Genomic DNA, 20829 nt, shown 5'->3' on the forward strand with positions numbered 1-20829 from the left:
AGGTCCTGTTGTTTCATAACATCATTTTCCGTTTTTCTTTGTGAGCAAAAATATTATTGTATTTGTTATTCAATTTGCAAATTTAATAGGAGTATTGTTTTGTCTCCTCTAAGTTGCCTAGTTTGGTAAATAGGCACCTTAGAGGAGACTTGATTGAGGTGTACAAGGCTTTGAGAGGAGAAAACAAAATATCAGGATGAAGTGTTCACTGTTATAAATGATTCCAGATCTTGAGGCCATAATAAATTATAATAAATTCAAACTACAGGCCATAAATTCAAACTACAGGGGAAGGTTTAGACTGGAATAAGTTATTTCTATGGGTGATAAGGCTGACGGTTTTAGGAGATTCAATGGTCAGTTGGTTCAATAGCTGTGTGAGGAGGGAGTTGAATAGATGTTTTTTTTTTATTATTTTATTATTGGCTACTTATTTTACTTTTTGGCTGGTACAGAAAAAGCATCTGGCTTCCTTACACCATATAGCTGGCACTATTACTAATGCTATTGAGATGGCTTCCAGCTGTCTCAGTAGTAATTGTGTAATTTAACCATTTCTTCTTTATTTCCTTCATTTTCACTCCCCACCTCATCAACAGCCATTTCCCCTTTAAAATGCTGTTGCTATTTCTTCCACCACATGATATCCTGCTTTATCTTCATATTCTTCTAGCAACCTCACATCCTCAGGTTCATATTCTTTTCTCACTGTGCAGCACATTTTGATGCTGTACATCTTTTGATCCCATCTGAATCAATAAAAATACTGTCATCATTACAGTTGAGTAAGACTCCCTGAACCATAAACTGTATGTGGGCTGTAATAGTAGTGGGAGGTAAGAAAAAGCACTTGCCATTGTCACTTGATAAGATTTAAGCAGAAGAATGTGCAGGGTTTACATTTAATTTGAATTTTTTTCCTTTTGAATGGTTTGTTTTGTGTAGTTTACAGTGTGGTTGTGAAACTATTCTGAAAAAAAGTTCAGAATTGTATCATTAAATTCTCGCTTAGGAAAAATCTCTGTTCTGCATAAATAAATACATACGTAAAACAGGTAGTTTGAATTATAGAAGGTCTGAATTAGTGAGATTTCTATTTTAGTACAAGTTACTTTCAGTTAGAACAGTAATTCTGAAATTGACATTGTATGTTCATTGATATTCATGTGTAAACGTGATAGAAGAAATATAGCTAATCTGTTTTAAAACTTGCATTACCAATTAATCTGTGTTAAATTATATAAAGATTTCAGAATCACAAAAATTTTGCAATTTTATAAACTAAGGATTTTTCATGGCAGTCTAAAATTAATAAGTAAAGCAGTACTTATGGTTTTGAAGTATAATTGCTGTTTGATAGTTACATACTTCTAATAAGGCAATGATATTGCTTTATCGTTGCCTTATTAGAAGGAAAACTTGTATGTTTTCATTCAAGTTTTATGAAAACTTGAATGATTTGCAATGACCATGTTGATCCAGTAAAAAAAAAAAAAAAAAATAGTGAAGTATTGGGAAAGGATCTGCACTGGATATTCTTTGTTTCGAACATGAACAACATCCTGAACTTACTTTGTTCCATATCAGTTTGTTTTTCTTCTAAATTTTTTTGTTTTGGACTTAATATTTAGTTCTCCGAATGTAAGTTCAGTCCTCCAAATTTGTGACTATCACAAATTTGGAGGACTGAACCAGCAGCACATTAAGTACCTTCAATGGTTGCAGAAATATAAAACAACAGACTATATATCTACATATGCTTTAGTCATAATCAAACATTTCACCTTATTTCCTTAGTGTTGTATATAATATATAGTTACCATCTTTAGTTTCACGCCACTTTCTGCTTGCTATTCATATATATATATGTCCAGGGCCATTATTAGCATGGACGGGAAATCACGCTCCTGGATAACCTGAGCTCCATCTTTGTATCCTTCAATCATATACCGTTCACTTTCCTAAAACTGTAATTTTTCCATGCTCTGGACTATTGGTGTAATATGAGGACAGGAGTGTCTATTTCTATTCTAATTACCTACCTGATTTCACCTCTGGTTAACTAAGCTGCTATACTGTTGCTTATACACATTTCTGCCATTAGCCTTTGTCTGCTCTCAACAATGGCCTTTGTTTTAGTTTCTTTGTTCATTATGTTTATAACTATTTTTGGGTCCTCTGTCATGTCAACCTTAAATTACATGCCTGCAGTCTATATATCCTCCCTTATAACTTTAATTTTACATTATTTCTTATATATATAATTTTTTTTTTTTCTTCCCCCAGTACTATATTTAGATGTAATTCTATTTTGCCATGGAATGTGCTTTATGCTAGAAAGAGAGGACACTATATAGTTGTCTTGTTGGGCAATTTTGGTGGTTGACACTTGAAAATGACACTAGGATTGTGCGATATACGACAATATAATCATGTATATATTATGTATAATAATACAGTAAACCCCCGCTATTCGCGGGGGTTACGTTCCTGAGAAATGCCGCGAATACTGAGTTATGGCTCTCATAGTAATAAAGGGGTTCCGTTCCAAAGTATGAAATATATAAGAAAAACTAGTCTAAAATTTTGTCTATGTATGTATTATATGTACCTTCATAATATGACTATGTACATAGACAGCACCTTGTGAAATGCAAGCATATGGCATCGAAATGAAAATAAGAAACAATTTAATATTAAATGTAATATTTATTAGAAATTTCAAACAAATCTTTCAAACCAGCGCCTTTGCTAGCTAAAACTTATCCCGCCACTGTTATCACCAGTTTTGCTAAAGTGTTGATAAAGGAGCTTTGCCTTTTCAAGAATGATGAGTGAACTTAACGGAATTTTATTTTGAGTTCGGTCTTCTAGCCACAGATTTAAAGCCTTTTCCATTTTTTCTAATTTAACATCACGAGTTACAGAGCAAATTTTTGAAACAATTAGCTCATTTTCACGGACACTACGGCAGATTTTTTCTTCCGATTTCTTGATTGATCGTACCGTTGACGCGTTGATTTTATAATGTTTTGCCACTGAAGAGACACTTTCACCATTAGAAATTTTGTCTAATAACTCAATTTTATTTGCTAATGTCATCACCTTCTTTGATCTTTTCACATTTCCCTTGTTATTCGTACCTATAATTTTGTAGGGGTTAGAAAGAACTTGTCCACAATAAAGTCACTTTCTTCCTTTAAAACACTTGAAAAAGTGTTTTACACTGCAAAACGGTAGATTTATCACTTTTGTAAGCATATCAATTTATAAATTGATAAATTTATTCAATTTATAAGCATATAAATTAAAAGCAAACGACGAAACCTTCCATGACAAGCGCATAACACATATTGAACAAGGATTAGCGAGAAACATCCACGCTCGTGATTTTGTCACCCCTCTCCCCCCCACCCAGTGAGCGCTGTTTTGACCGGGAAACATAAATTTTAGCCACGCCCATGCTTTTTTATGGCAGAAAATGTTCACGGCGCTTTAAAATTCACATTTTTTTAATTTTTATTTTATGTTAAATCAGCGACCGCGAATAGCGGGGGTTTACTTGTATTGACTTATGTCTATATGTGTATTATTATTATTGTGTTTTTTTTTTTTTTTTTTTACTACCCTCTTTTCTTTCTTCTGTCACACTTTTTACTTACTTCTCTTATGTCTACTACTTTTATTTGCTTATTTATACTTTTACACAAGCGCGCGCGCGCACACACACACACACACACACACACACGCACGCACACACACACAGGTAACCCTCATATAACACGGTAATTAGGTTCCTATAAAATCTCATGTAGTGTGGAACTGTGTTATATGGGACTAAGAACCAGTACAAAAAGGGAGGTGCATTCCAAGAGATAACAAAAATACACCATTCTAGATATCGTGTATCTTCTGCTCTCTTTAAAAAATCATTAATTAGGGTTTGTTTGCTTTTGCTTGACCTTTGTAATTTCATTGTATGGAAATAAGCATTTTTGAAACTCCCTTTTGAACTTTGGACTCCTTTCAATCAAAGAATCTGAATTCAAAAAATAAGAAAAATCTGAATTAAAAATGGTCAGCTAACTTCATGCCTTTCTGTATACTTTTTAGTGTAAAATTTGGAAGTTCAGAATTTATCTGCGCTATCATTTTATTGACTTTTTATTGACTTAAATTGGCATATTAATTTATTTTTTAGGGTTGCTTTATATTCCTAGTAACAATACTTTATTCCTAGTAACAATACTTAACAATAGTTTAAATTGAATTTAGACAGAGATTTTGTAGGTTATTACTTAGTATCGGTAAGGGTATCAAATCCATGTGTGGACAGGTTTTGCAGCTCCCATGAACGAAAAGTTTTTAATTATACTTAGTCGCTTTATTGACTTAATTGTTAGATTAGATTATTTTCTATAAGTGGCGCGCCTCCGTAGCCAGGTGGGAAGGAGCAGCAGTGCGTAGCACACGCTTCTTGATTAGACCGGGGTTTGAACCCGTCACCACCAAATACGGAGGATGCGGGAAGGTCAGGGGATGACCACCACATATCCCGGAGCAATATGGCCTTAGTTGCTAATGCTCCAAATAAAAACAAACAAACATCTATAAGTGGCTTATAGACCTAGTCAGGCTCCGTGGTTTATTTTGAATTTAGATAGCGTGATTTGGAAAGTAAATAGTGCCTCGTGTCCGTAGATTAACCGTGCGTAACTTGCCGCTATTGTTATATAATATGTGTGCTAGCGTAAGGTTTAACGGAAAACTATATAGCAAGTATAGTAGTATCAATTAATCAATAAAATTTATTAATCTTATTAAATTTCATTGTCAGTTGAATTGTATTTTTTAAACTAAATAAATACAGTAATACCCCGAAGTTACGCGATAGGTGGGTCCGACGAAAATCGCTTAAGTCGAATTCACGTAAGTCGGGGTACAACTTTGCATATAAATACATATAAATTTTTCTTAATTGGGACCAAGGACTAACAAAAACACTAGTTTAGAAGAAAAATATTAATAAAATTGCAGTTCTTTATACATATTAATACAAAATATGTATTAAAAAAACATGACTTACAAATGACTTACGTAAAAAAGTTATTTCGATGTTGATGGCTTCATAAAATCTAACAAATTCGTGTGACGACACAGCGCCTTCTTTTTTTCACGCAGAATTTCTTCGTAGCAAGCTAATAATTTTTTTATTCCTTGCTTTGTAGCTATAACGCGTTCTTCGTTGGAGTCTATGTTTTCTAAAATTTTTAAGCTCTTTACAATTGAGCCCTTTTCAATTTTCAACCTGTCAAGTTTGCAATTGTCATGTGCTTTTCGCCGTTGCTTCATTTAGGCCTGTAGCACGTGCAATATCACATGGTCTTTCATTTCGCTCAAAGCGTTTCACAATTTCATATTTTTTCTCTATCGACAGAAGCGGACTGGCCATAAGCCTTACTGGGGAAACCCCGGTGGGCCAGTGTGATTTTGGCCATAAACCATAGTATGAGGCCACTATAAATTTTCCCGGGTAAGAATTTTTGACCCAGTCCGCCTCTGTTTATCGATACTAATTGCTTTTCTTTTTCTCTCTGAATCTGCAGTGTCTTCACCAGTACACTTCCTTTTCGCACCTTTTTAAGTATTTTACTCATTTTTAGGGAATAAAGCACAATTACAAAATAAGGAGGCAAGCTTGATACGCATAAACAAAGCTGCGCGCATGTAGCAACTGAATAAACACCACCATAAAGGCAGAGATACACTATTAACACCTCACATTTCTAGGGGTTACTACCATAAAACAATAAAAATCCAGTTGCGTTTCTGCTAGTGGAATCTGTTATAAACTGGTAGTAAACTCGATCCAATTGCATACCAATAGCTGGAATTGTGTTGGTTTTTACGTTATTATGGTGAAATGTTTCCCCTTCACTGATATAAAAAACATAAAAGCAGCAAAATTGAATTTTGTTCATCTTTCGCTCTCATTCTCTGCCGTCGCACCGTATATCGACATATGAAAAACGACCTTGAAGATAGTGGGCGGCAGGCCAAACGAAAAAATCAAGAACCGCGTAACTCCGAGGTCGCGTAAGTCGGGGTATTACTGTATAGCGACCTAATTATTACAAACGTAACATCATAAATTAATACATTTGGTCCTTGTGGTTGTCACAGACATTCTCTCAGATATGCCAGACAAGCTGTACTTGCTACCTGGGAGTCTAAAACGCTGATGGAACTGATATTCGGGTGACACTCAAGTCAAGTGGACCCAATTTCGGTGAAGTCCGGATGGTCTGTGACAGCCAAATCCTCTGCTTGCACCGTCACGATGGAGGGACTATTAGTAATCCTGGGTATAACCTCCATGCGCAAGTACATGGTGGGTGACCACCCAGGTGTGAACCAATGTAAGCAGCGGTTGAGGTGTGGCGCCCACACCACATGGAGGAATGCCATCCCTCTATGTTACCAAGCAGTACTAGGTGGTAGATGACTCTCATCAACTGGTGCAATACCACCACTTTGCTTATTCGAGGCTTGAAGTGGTGGAACCCATGTTTACTCTCTAGAGCTAAGTTCCGGTCAACCCTTCCCTATCTCTTCCATCATGCAGTATGATTGATGACTTTTGAGGTTATGATGAACATCGTGTCGAGATCCAATATTCCTTACATTTCGAGGGTACGGCTCTAAAACGGTGTTCGCAGGCCGGCCGCTAGTTAGTACACAGGACTGAACCTATTGGTAACTCTCGAGGAGGCTTCCGGATCAGCTAGTGTATATCTTGCTACCTCTACTCTGCCAGATAGTGACTGGAGGGAGTCCGAGTAGTGTGTATGCAGGAAGCATTGTCGAGGCCATGTCAAGGATCTGGGTATATTCTTACCATGTGAACGCCATATCCAAAAAATTCATTACTTCATACAGCATGTCCCACCCACTTTTCTTACTATTGAATACACCACGAATTTAAAAAAACTAATAGGGCATGCTTATCTGCGAAAAGATCTAAACCTCCCAAGCACTTCCTAATTCATTTCACAAATATATGTGGTCTCAATTGTAATCTCAACGATGTCCATTTCCACTTGCAATCTGCCAAACCCCATGTACTTTTTATGACAGAATCTCAGTTATCGGTTGATTCAACTACTGCTCATTTCAGATGCCCAAATTATTCGCTGTATGATTCCTTTCGGCTCAAAGGTGGTACTTATGCATATGTCCGTTCTGATATTCCCTGTCAGAGACTTGGCAATTTGGAATCTCCTCTCTTTGATCTTCTCTGGCTTAAAATCTCTCTACCTCATTGTGTAAAATTCATCTGTTGTCTCTACAGGTCTCCCAACTCCACTAATCACTTGGAGCTTTTTGACTTCTTCTCTTTGCAACTCTACTTTCTCCAGTCCAACTTTCCTAACAGTGAGGTAATTTTCCTTGGTGATTTTAATGTTCACAACTCCAGCTGGCTTCCATTTTCTAGTCACACTGACCCAGCTGGTCGAGATGCTGAAGCTTTTGCAATTACTAATGACCTTGCACAGATTGTTCATTTACCTACAAGAATACCGGACAATCCTAATCATACAGCCGACATGCTTGATCTTTTTCTCACAAACAACCCTTCTAAGTACACGGTCAAAGTGAGAGGTCCTTTAGGCACTTCAGATCACAACTTGGTGATTGTCTCTTCTCCAATGGAGCCTTTATCTCATGGCTATTCCCAACCTCGTGTTGTTTGGCATTACAGGAATGCAAAATGGGATGACCTGCGAGACTTCTTTTCCTTGGTCGAATTATTGTTTGAAAACTTCTGATGTCAACGTTTGCTCAGATCATGTCAGTGAAATTATTCTTGCAGGAATGGAATCCTTTATCACACACTCCACTTTAAAATCTCGTCCTTTATCTAAACCTTGGTTTTCCAATAAATGTGCTAAGGCTGTTCAAGAGAAGAATGTTGCCTATCGTAATTGGCTTGTTTCTAATTCTTCAGTTTCATTTTCTGCCTACACCAAAGCTCGCAACAATTGTAAAGCAGTTATTAATCAGTCCAAACTAGAGTTTGAACAGGCTAAGAGTTGAAAACTTGCTTCTTGCCCTAATGGTAGTCGAGCATTCTGGTCTCTTGCCAAAGCTATTGGTCGCAACTTTTGCCCATCTCTGCCCCCACCTCTGTCCAAACCAAATGGTTCTGTTTTCACTTCAGCCAAGGATAAAGCTGACCTGCTAGCATCCCATTTTTCTTTCAACTCATGTATTAATGATCTTGGTAAAACACCTCCCACCATTCCCAACAAGCTCCATTCAATGCCTCCTTTGGTCTTCCATCAAAGGATGTCAGAAGGATTTGACGAATCTTAATGCTAAGAAAGCTCCGGATCCCGATGGTATTTCTCCACTGGTTCTCAAAACCTGTGCTCCTGAACTTACACCTATTCTTTGCCGCCTTTTTTCACTTTCTTATTCCAAAGGTGTTTTTCCTTCTGCTTGGAAATTTGCTCATATCCAGCTAATTCCTAAAAAGGGTGACAAATCCCTCCCATCCAATTATCGTCCCATTGCAATTACTTCTACACTTTCAAAAGTAATGGAGAAATCAGTTAACTGCCAACTCTTAAACTACCTAGAAACCTTCCGTCTGATCAACGATCGCCAGTATGGATTCCGTCAGTGTCGATCCACTGGTGATATTCTGGCTTATGTTACCCATTTATGGACTAATTCAATGGAAAGGTTCGGTGAAACACAAGTAGTTGCTCTTGACATCTCAAAGGCTTTCGATTGTGTTTGGCATAAATGTCTTCTAAACAAGCTTCCATCTTATGGTTTACCAACTGTTTTTAGTAATTTGTTATCCAGTTTTCTCTCTGATCGCTCACTGAGGGTGATGGTAGATTGCTCTCTGTCTTCTAATTTCTCCACTAATGCCTGTGTCCCCCAAGGTTCAGTTCTTTCCCCCACTCTTTTCCTCTTGTATATTAATGACCTTCTTCCATTGACTGGAAATCCTATCCATAGTTTTGCCGATGATAGCACATTGCATTCCACTTTCCATTTTGAGAAACCTTGTTCTGCTCAATCAGCTTCAAATTCTTGAAAATCTGCTACCAATTCCTTAAATGCCAATCTTCAGGTAATTCTCCAGTGAGGCAAAGACAACTTAGTTGATTTCAACCCTTCTAAAACTCAGTCTTGTCTTATATCTCGCAAAAAGGATTCTTTTGCTCCTATGCTTATCTTTAGTGACACTCCGATTTCTAGGCAAAATGATATAACTCTTTTGGGGATTACCCTGACTTCTAATCTCTCTTGGCACAAGCACATTACAAATATTGCTTCCTCTGCATCTAAAAAACTTGGTTTTCTCTTTCGCTCTCGGCGTTACTTTTCTTCCTAACAGCTGCTCACTCTGTATAAATCGCAAATCTGCCCTGCCATGGAATATTGTTCCCACATCTGGGGTGATGCCCCCAAAACCTCTCTTAGTCTTCTTGAATCCATTGAGAAGAGGGCAGTTAGGTTAATTAATGATTCATCTCTAACAGTCTCTCCACTGTCTCATAGACATACTGTTTCTGCTGCATGCCTCTTCTACAGATACTTCCATGGGCAGTGTTCTTCTGAATTGGCTTCTATAATTCCCACTCTCTCTTTCAAAACGGTCAGAATACGTGCTGCCACCAGCCAACATCCATTTACTGTCCAACTTCAAACTCACAGAACTAACTTTTCATCTTCCTCGTTTATTCATTCAACTGCCATTTTCTGGAACAACCTTCATTCATACGTATTTCCTGAAAATTACAGTCTACAGAAGTTCAAGTCCAATGTCAACAAATATCTTCTTTCGTCTTCTTAACCTCAAACCCAAGCACGGTACTAAGTACTATAGGTTCTAATACCTCTCGTGTTTGGTGTTTACATAAAAAAATAAATACATAAATAAATAAAAAATAAGTTGACAGGGGATAAGAAAGTCTTATGACGTAATGTGGAAATAATATTCGATACCAAAATACATATATATAGTGTTATAACTGCATTGGGATATATTTTTAGGGTTATATTTTGTATTGGAATTTTATTGAACTTGAAGAGAAATCATGACTGAGATCAGAGCAGCAAAACAAAAGGCTCAAACTAATGGAAGTGCTGTGGCTCAGGGGAGAACTGAGGGGGGGGGGGCGATTGTTCTCTGAATTACAGTCTATTGAAATGGACTGCTTGTTTGATCTTTATGGAGCAATCAGAAACAGGACATGATATTGCCAAGAGGAGTGTCTTTGTGTCTGCGTGCGATGTAAGGAGTGCGAGGAAATCAGGTGCCATCTCGGCAGTGTTATGGGCTTATATGAGAGCTTGAAGTATGGTGGATGTCCTTGAAGGATTTAAATTGAGGGGCCCATCAAGCTCTCAGCTGCCCACATCAATGCCAGAGCTTGCACTTGAACATCACACAACACAGTGGCAGCCCCCCAAGGTAGAATGCACTGGTCCCAAAGGAACTAGTTGTTGTAGGTAACTCTATTGTCTGGGAAACGGGGAACATATTGTGCAAAAAGGATAGATGGAACAGGACCAGGGTATGTCTGCCAGGGGCAAAGGTTGATGACGTTGGGCAGATATCATCCTTTAAGGGCACAATGAGTGATATTGTTGTACACATTGGCTCTAATGATAATAAGATTAGGAGACTGGCAGAATTACTTAACAAGTACAAGACAATGCTGAAAAAAAAACGTGAGTTAGGGTTGAATTTGAAAGTGTCTGCAATTCTGCCCAGACACGATAGGAGGGAGTATATGATGAGAGCCTTGTCGATCAATTCTGCCCTGGAGAGATTGTGCAATGCTCAAGGGATAGAATTTTTCTCAGCCTAGTCTGTGCTTGTTAACAAGAGAGACTGCTTCTACAGGGATGGGATACACTTAAATAGAAAGGGTGCAAGAATATTTGCTGATGCTATCGAGGCAGATTTAGGTGGGTCGGAAAACTGCTAACTTGGGGGAGGGAATACACAGACTAATAGATTAACAGTAGCCGCTGGCAGAGGTAAAAGTGATTCTTGCACTACTTCTAATGAAATGCAATTGAGCAGCAGCCTGGAAAGCAAGGCAATGGGAATTTCCAGGACTGCTGGGAGTCATAGTGAAACAAGTAAATACATGGGCTGTGTTAGGTTAGGGTAACTAAGAGTAGAACCAGGTGCATGTATACTGGCATGTACACCAATGCTAGGCGTATAGTTAATAAATTTGATGAGCTTGAAGTGCTAGTCAAGACATCAAAGGCAGATATTGTTGGGATATCTGAGACATGGTGTCACACAGACATAAGCAGTGCAGAACTGGAATTTGGGGAGTACATTGTGTACAGAAAGGATAGACAGGACAGGAAGGGAGGAGGTGGTTATGCTGTTAGTTAAGAAACATAAATCTAAGTAAGTGCATCCAGTTGATATGGGTGGACAGTGCAATGTTGAGTCAGTTTGGTGGGACATAAGCACTGGGAAAGGGAAAATGAGAGTAGGAGTGTGTTATAGGCCTAATGACTCTGATGAGTACAATGAAAAATTTTGCAGAGAAATAGCGGGCCAGTAAATCAGAATGTCTTGTAATGGGGGATTTTACCTTTCCAGATATTGACTGGAACTTGTTGGTAAAGTCATTCGCACACTAGCAAGTCCCCCCACTGACACCCACCTTAGCTAGCAGTGAAGGGAGTTGAGGGAGAGGTTTGTTTGTAATTACTTCAATATTAAACTTTACTTCTTCTCTGAAAGAGTTTTGCCAAAATATTTGCTACAGGTACACTTCTCTGAAACAGTTTTGGCAAAGTATTCACTATGGGTATTCTAGTTGTAAATAGGATTTTAATTTTATAAAGTCATCTTAATATGTTATCTTATTTTTTATTCATATATTAAAGTATCTATTTAAATTATAGTTTGCACCTCTGTGACAGTGTAGTGGCATTTGTCACTCATTTGGAGCGGTTTGGATTCAAATCCTGTCAGAGAGTAGAAGAATTTAAAGTCCTGTTTAATCAGATTTGTAATTAGTCAATCTCAGGTGAAGGAGTAAGAGTTTTCTCATGAATTATTATTCTTTATTTGAAAAAAAATTAAGATATTTTTAATTTAAATATAAATATAAAAAAATAAATTAAATTAGTTAATAATAAGACAATTTTATTTGAATTCTGTACTCTGATTGGAGCAACAAAGAATAGGATATGTGTGCCTTTTCCTGACCTCAGATTTTTTTCTGTTTAATTATTTCATTATATTAATAATTTTACTGTTCCTTTTTATGTGATGATTTAATGGCTAAGGTAAAGGAAGCCAACACGAGAACCATTGGAAACTTTTACCGGTCAAAAGCAGTTTCCTGGTACTGCAGCTTCTCCCTGCATCCTTGGTTAACAGATGGTTTATTATTGGTAGTGGCAGCGCCTCCGTAGCAGCAGTGCGTAGCACACTCTTCCTGATTAAACCGGGGTTCGAGCTCATGACCACCAAATACAGAGGATGCAGAAGGGTCAGGGAATGACTACCGCATATCCCCAGAGCAATATGGCCTTAGTTGCTAATGCTCCTAAAAACCAAATAACAACAACAACATTGGTAGTGGCAGTAGAAGTTGATAGCGATGTATTGATTAATTTTTTTTTTATTATTAAAAGCAGATTGTCAGAGTTCATGAGTGGGCTGAAATTTACTTATGGGTACACCTTTCCAGGTTGCCTCAGTCTTAGGTTGTTTATCTTCCCCTTCCCGCTGTTTTAACCCTATACTAAAACGACTTCAACAGATGGTGTGTGTTGTTGGTAGTTGCAGTAGAAGTCATTTTCCTATCGGGTTAAAACAGCAGGAAGGGGGGATAAACACCCTAAGACTGAGGCAGTCTGGAGGGTGTACCTGCAAGTAAATTTCAGCCGCGAAGGCATTACACTCACGAACTCCAATAATCTGCTTTTAATAATGAGAAAAAACTAATCAATACATCGTTATCAACTTCTACTGCCATTACCGATAACACGCACCATCTATTTACTGAGAATGCAGGGAGAAGCTGTGGTACCGGGAAATGCATTTGACTGCTAAAAGTTTTCTGAAGTTTCCTGTGGTTCTCGTGTTGGCTTTCTTTACCTTCACCGATTTAATTTGTTCCTGTTTCATGTCTCGCTTTTCTGAATATGTTAAAAATGATAGTTCTTATCCTTGCTAGGTATTAGATTTAAGAATTTGGAAGGACAGTAACTTGAAGACCCTATCAGAACTTCTTATTGGAGAATATGCAAATGTAGTTTGTCAGGTAATCCACTTAGTTATATCGTAGAAAGGTTTAAATATTATTAGCATAGATTTCTAGCATTTTTCTTATGTGATTTTTTGAAAGGCATTATGCAGCAAAATCGAATGAAGAGTGATAAGACACGTCACACAACATGTTAATGTAATGAAAGTTTATTACTAGGTAGTAAATTTATTACTGCCTGGTAAAAAAAAAATAGCAGTTACACAGGAAATATGCCAGGAATAATTGAATTTAAAATTATGTTAATAAATCAGACATTTCATGTGCTCTGCAATTCTTGGTTTACTTAATCATTAAAAAGCATGCTAAAATATTTCAGTGTTTTTAAGCGTTTTAAAGTATGTTGCCACTGATGAAATAAAGCAGGAATATTAGTTTACAGGAATATTTGTTATTGGTAGTGGCGGCGCCTCCATAGCCAGGTGGGCTACGGAGGCGCCATAAACATCTGATTTATTAATATAATTTTAATTTATCAATTAATAAATTCTTGGCATGTTTTCTGTGTTTCTGCAGTCTTCATTAGACATGCCTAAACTAAAATGTAAATGGTTGGTAATAAACTTGCATTAAATCAACATATATTGTAAAGTGGATTCATTCCTAGCATGTTTTTACAGCATTAAAATATAACACTTTCCAAAATAATGGGGGAAAATGATTGATGGTGTATGTTGCATTTACCAGATATTAACATCTCAGCTTGTTCTTTGCAATAAGACATCCTATGTGGGTGAATTGCTATAATTATTATGCCGTAATATGCTGTTACCTTTAATAAAAATAGTTTGTTTGCCTCCCTCAGTTTATATAAATTTATTAAAAAAAAAGATAAATTGTAATTGGTCTACTTATTGGCAAATAGAAAATACTATACTGTTCAATTTATATATTGTCCAGAATATTATAAACCACTGTATGCCAAACAGGAGCAATGAATGGCACAATTACACTTACACGTAACCATATTTTTAAAAGGCGGATAAACATTTCCAAGAGAGGAAGCAAGATGTAACAAATTTGCATATGGGGTAAATCTCTTGTGATTGGCTGTTTCCGATCAATGGCACAAAGTGATACCTTGTACATTTTTTTTTTCATCTATCTAAGCTGTTATTCTCTAATATATTTCTTTACTTGTGTTTCTTTATTCTGTCAATTATCTTTAAGTTGGTTAATAGTCTATGAGGTCTGTGTTGGTAAAAAAAACCAACTTTAGAAATTAATAGGATAAGTTGGGGCTTTAATGTGGTCACTTGACTGCACCACAACATCCCATCCACCTGCTCCTATTCCTCTTATCTAACCACCTTCTGACTACACAGGCATAAAGGAATGTTGTAACAAAAATACCCTCTATGACAGTATAGTGGCATTTATCACTCATTTGGAGAGGTCTCAATTCAAATCTTGTCAGTGAGAAGAATAATTTTTAAAGTCCTCCTTAATCAGATTTGTAATTAGTCAGTCTCGGGTGGAGGAATAGGAATAGTTTTCCCATGAACTATTCTAGTATTTAAAAGATTTATTAATAAGAGATTTAGACCATATTTTGGATACTTTCTGACCGTTCATAGAAAAATAGTGTTAATCCATATCTGGTATGTTTCAACTGGGGTATTGTGTTTGTAGGCCAAAAGTATACAATAATCTAAAAGGTCTTGATGAAGTAGTTTTGATGTGAAAACATCTATGGCAGTACTAGAGTAAAATTGATTGGTAATGAAAATTTCTTGTAATGGAAATGGCGCATTTGATTGGTAACAAAGAAAGCTGACCGCTTAGATTTTAAATGATGCAAATTATGTCATTTCCTATTAGGTGGCTGTTAGATTTTAAATGAGGCAAATGACGTCACTTCCTAAATGGCACTAATGATGCTAACTCAATCACTAACGTTGATTTGGTAGGGTAAGTAGTTGATTCAGTAGAGTAAGTTCATACTAAGATATGGAAATGATGTCACTTTCTAAAGGCCACTAACTCAGTCACTAATGTTGATTCAGTAGAGTAAGCAGTGGGTAGTAACATTATGCAAGAATAAAAGCTTCGAAACCACTGAAGAAGCCTCTTGTGTCAAAAAGGAACACGTTCAAAAAAAAGAACGAAAATCTGCAGATTTTATTAGAATATTCTTCCAAGAATACTCTTTCACACAAGACCATTTCATTGCTTGAAATTTAAATGGCTATTATTCAAGAATGCAACAATAAAACATTCACTTCAACAAACAATAACTTCTTGCAGTAATTTTTTTGTTATGACATCATACTAGTCTACAAATGGATTTCGCTAACTATTGAATTGTAAAAATACCTATAAAAGTATTTCGAAGATGGCTAAAACTCCAGCTAAGGGAAATCGAGAGAAGTATGCAAGAATAAAAGTTCAAAGCCACCAAAGAAGCTTCCCACGTCGACAAAAGAATGAATTGAAAAACAGAGAACAAAAAAAAAATGCTCAAGATTTGATCAACATCAATCTTCTACATCAACTTCTCATCAAGAACTTAGCCTGTTGGCATCACAAAATTATATTCAAGAACTTTCTGAAGATTCTGATCCAGAAGATTTAGGTTCATGTGAGTGACCTGAGGATTTTCAATTGATTCCTGAATCGGCTAGACAGATTATACTACAACAACCAACTTCGATTGCGTCATCCAGAAAGGAAAAAAAATCATATTTCAGCTCAATCGCGTTGTAGACATTCCACTGGTTTCAGCATGAAATCATTTACAAAACATGACTGTAACTCCTATAAAGAATTTGAATGACAATTTCTGAAAAATACATTTGGAGCTGTTTGTGATATCTACATCGATTATGGTATGAAAATGATGTAAAATTGTGCACTCCAGGAAGTTACACGTTAACCCATCACTTCTAGAATTTCCAGCTGCGGGTATAATGAATATGAAGGCTTGTAATACTTTTCGAGCATCTTTCAAAAATGATTCCATTTCCAACATTTTCGAAGAGCGCAATGGTTTCATTTATCCTGCTATTCCACCTCATTTGTCTCGATTAGAATTTAGTAACCAAGCGGCTCATTTCTCCTTATATACCATTCATGCAAATTAGAAGACTAAGACACGGTTTCGGCCAGTGTGGAATTTTGGGCCAAATTATAAATGTTAATTCGTTGGTCAACTATTTGCCTCAGAGAATAGATTACGATTATTGCATTAATATTCACATCAAACCTAAAAAACTACACAAATCAAGTTATTTAATGGGCTTGGTTCATAAAGGAGATGTAAAGGTTTGTTTAAAGTATCTACTTAAGACTCCTTTGTATCGACTGTATGATATCGAGATTAGCAAAGCATTCTTCAATGAAAACATGGAATACGATGATGCTCATACATGTGATGAAATGAATGAAGCTATATCTATTGAAGAAAGTTTAGTCGCTCAAAAACAAACTCTTTTGTGGAGCGATGACATATTTATGAATAGCTCCTGGTGAACGAAATGTTCCACAAAGTTTGCTTTTTGATGAATTGTCCTTTCCTAGCATTTACCTTGATCAGTATCGAAAGTGTTTACAGATAATTTAAAAGTTACAATGTTTATGATGGCATCGAGTGAACTTCGTTGTTCAGATCAGCATGGAGTGACACCTTATCTTTATATGGCCATGAAAATAATGAGACTAAGACCTCAAGATTCATTAACGGTTGCTTTTAAATACGTCGGAAAAGAAACTAAGCTCACCAAAGAGCAAATCCATTCCCAAGAATACGTCAATAACTGCATTGAAAGCAATTTGGTGTTTTTGAAATTGATTCCTAATTCAATTTATTACTGGATGCAACATAACAGAGATCTGTCTGTGATGATAAGACAATTGGGTAAACCTATATCCTTAACTTTGAGTGCAAATGAAATCAGTTGGCCTAAATTGCTAAAAATTTTATACAACTTAAAACATGACAGTTTGGATATCCCTGACGAGCAAACAGAAGCTCTTCATTTTATGGAAAAGGCGACATTAGTTAATGATGATGCGGTAACGTGTGCAATTCATTTTAATAAACTTGTGGGTTGTATTTTAACTTAACTTCAGTCTAAGTGTTTCAGTCCATTTCGACAATACCACGTCGTCAACTATTTTAAATATTTTAAACGGATCGAATTTCAACATCGTGGCAGTCCACATGCTCACATTCTTTTGTGGCTTAATAATGCTCCTAAAGAACCTGTGGGAAACAGTATGAATGCAATGATAGCTATGTTAAATCAGCTCGTCTCCTTTTCTACTGCAAAAGCCTCTGGTAATATCAAACTCCAAACTCATAAACATACTTTTACTTGTTACAAAAGAATTCAAGCTACCGACAAACAGGTTTGTTGTTTTGAAGCTCCATTTATGCCATCACGATCAACAATGATTTAATTCCCATGCCAAAAGTAGACACTCGATGAGTCAAATATAATGCTGAATACAAGAAATTGTGGAAGAATCTAGAGGACAACGAATATACAGGAACTCCCCACCTTACGTAAGGGTTGCATTCTGCAGAACACTACGTAAGTCGGATTTTACGTAGGTTGGAATTTTCCCCATGCCTGTGCTGCACTCGCAACTGTGCTCACTGAATTGATTGAATCAAAAAAGAAATGTTGGACGAACATGTAAATAGAATTATTTATTGTAATTCAATTTTTTATCTCATGCGCAGGAAAAATTACGAAAGTGTGCAATTTAAAAAAAATTCAAAATTAGAAAATTAGAAAAAAGAGAGGAGACAGGCATAATGTCACTAAGTTTTACCTCTCCAGCATCGTTAGCAGAATCAACATCTTCAGCTGATAAGTATGCTGCTGTGGAGATTTAGAAGGGGTTAGCCACTCAACCTTACAAAAGAACATATTAATGGATGACTGGACAGTGGCTTTTTTCTTTTCATATTAGATTTGTTTTCTTTGTAGCAAGAAAACATATCATTCACCCCTCGGTTAACTTTTAAAAATCTGAAAAATCGAGTTTACTACCCGTTTGCTATCAGGATCCATCTTCTCAAACCTTGCCATTGCCAATGCAGTTTCACAAAATGCATTGCCATCTCTCTGGTGAAGCGTCTTGGCTCCTCATTTGGTTCATCTTGAGCTTTGTCAGCATTTTCTTCTTTCACTATCGTTGCCTGCAAGTCGACAAGTTCTTTGTGAGATAATTCCTTCTCTTCTTCCTCTATTAACTCCTCCGCATCTTTGGCATCAACCTCCAACTGAAGTAGCTCTGCAACCTTTGCAATCTTATCTGTAACCTCTTCATATTATTTGTCTTTTTCAAATCCTTCGAAGCCTTGTACATGCTGTGGGCATATTTTCTTCCATGCACCATTTAAACAACTTTTAGTCATTTCTGCCCTGGCCTTATTAATGTTTAAGATGGAGTGGTAAATATTATAAGATTTCCAAAAGTCCCTTATTATCATTGTAATACGTAAATAGAAATGAAGAGAAGTTTATGAAAATTTGTTTTTTTTTTATGATCGAAGATTTCAGTGAAGGGAAACACGTTTCACCATAATAGCGTAAAATCTCACACAATTGCAGTTATCAGTATCATTGCAAATGCAATAAGATCGAGTTTACTACCCGTTTATAATTAGATGCACTAACAGAAAAGCTCAATAAATCGGAAAGTGCAAATTGTTTTTGTTTTTCGGTCGTGACCTCCAGAAACGTGCTCTAGAAAAATATCACAAAGGCTTTCAAAATTGATTCTTATGATGGCAACATATGATAACGATGAAAGGGCAGTGCAATTTCCATTATAAATATGACCTTATAGAAAGATAAATGGCTTAGTAATATATCGAAATTTTAAACTTCCAAGGACTTGGAACGAATTGCCAAAAAAAAAACAGTGTTATTGGGTTCACATTACAATATTTTCACGATACCTTCGTTTATTCCTTTGGGATGCAAAATGCGTTTACACGATTTTTTTTGTTTGCACCGGGCGGCAAAAACTTACATAAAGTCAAATTTCCATAAGTCTAGTATTACGTATGTCAGGGAGTTCCTATACTAGAATTGATCACTTCTTTAAAGAAAATCACATTAATTCGGAATCATGCTATATCGATTTACTTCGAGCTGGTATTGCCCGGCCAAAAATTTTTTCTGAAACGAGAACCTCATCAAAAATGGCATAACCCCTTCAATCCTTTTGTGTTTAACGATTTAAAGTCTAATGTGGACATTTAATTCATCACAAGAATTATATTCTTGTGCTGCTTATGTTGTTGAATATGTAAATAAGACCAATCATGGGATTAGAAATCTACAATGTAAAATTATTGAATTTATGACCAAATAACCTGAGTTTGACATTTACGAGAAAATTAAGCATTGACACACTCAACTCTGTTGAAATTACTAGTCAAGAGTCTGCTTGGTATTTGCTTCATAAACCGATGTCTGAGAGTTTTTTGTTATTGTAACTTATATACCTACCATGTGGCCTTTCGAGCAACAGCATAATAGAAAATCGAACGAAGAAATGGAACAAGAAAACATGAGTGACGATTCTATCAACATTTGGAAAGAAAATTGGTTTAATAAGTACGAGAAAAGATCTTCAGAACTAGAAAATGTTACTTTAGCTGACTTCGTTGCCAATTATACTTACACCTTGGGACATGAATATCGACTTCATCAATATCCAAGAATACTTCGATATCAAAACTATGATGGGGCCAACAACTTAAATGAATATGAAAGAGAGGTTACTCTTCATTTATCTTTTCGAAGTGAAGAAGAAATTCTTTATGAAATTAAATTTCTCGCTTTCTGTGTTAAATAAAATAACTAGTTTGTGTTAAATAACACAAACTAGTTATTTTAGAATGTAAAAATTTTGAATCTGATTTAGGTATTCACAAAACTATGGAGATCTGTCGTAAAATATACCATACTGACATAGAAGCTGATGTAGCCATCGTCTGTGATATATAAAACTTTGCAATATTGATTCATGAAGATGCTGATCCATTTAAAGATTTCTACAAACACCTAAACGGTGAAATGAATAGCAATCTTCGACTAGCAACTTTAAATCAGCTTGGTGCAATAGCAAAGGAACAAGAAAATTTAATGCCAAGCGATCAGTTTTGTGATTTAATGAACTTTTATCTCAGTTAATGCGAAAAGCTAATTTAAAACGGAGGAATTTATTGCATGTCATTTATACTTTAATTCAACCTAATCGTCAACCTGTCCAAATATTCCTTACCGGCCCTGCTGTCTGTGGCAAGACGTTCGTGATTTGATTATTGATGGAAGTTTATAATTGTTTTACTGGCACCAATAATTTCTGTAATGCTTATACAGCTTATGCTTCTGCTGGAAAAGCTGCTGTAGCTATTAATGGTACTACCGTGCACACCGCATCGAAAATTTCAAATTCGAAGAATTTACCTCTGTCTTATGAAGTTGCTCAACAATATCCTACTCTTTTCAAGTATGTACATGTTTTAATT

General features: G+C 36.2%; 1 protein-coding gene across 1 annotated transcript in view; it reads left to right on the forward strand.

Annotated features, from left to right (window-relative positions):
- The window catches only part of LOC150086944 (protection of telomeres protein 1-like), a 186486-nt gene extending 169681 nt beyond the window's left edge, over nucleotides 1-16805 (forward strand). Inside the window, exons 9-10 of the mRNA XM_090372328.1 lie at nucleotides 13245-13331; nucleotides 16365-16805. Coding sequence (XP_090228454.1) covers nucleotides 13245-13331; nucleotides 16365-16805 — 528 coding nt within the window. The remainder of the gene's footprint in view (nucleotides 1-13244; nucleotides 13332-16364) is intronic.
- The last annotated feature ends 4024 nt before the right edge of the window (nucleotides 16806-20829 follow it).

This window comes from Mastigoproctus giganteus, chromosome 4, assembly GCF_048544385.1.
Source record: "Mastigoproctus giganteus isolate SK-2022 chromosome 4, ASM4854438v1, whole genome shotgun sequence".
In the NCBI taxonomy this organism is placed as follows: Eukaryota; Metazoa; Arthropoda; class Arachnida; order Uropygi; family Thelyphonidae; genus Mastigoproctus; species Mastigoproctus giganteus.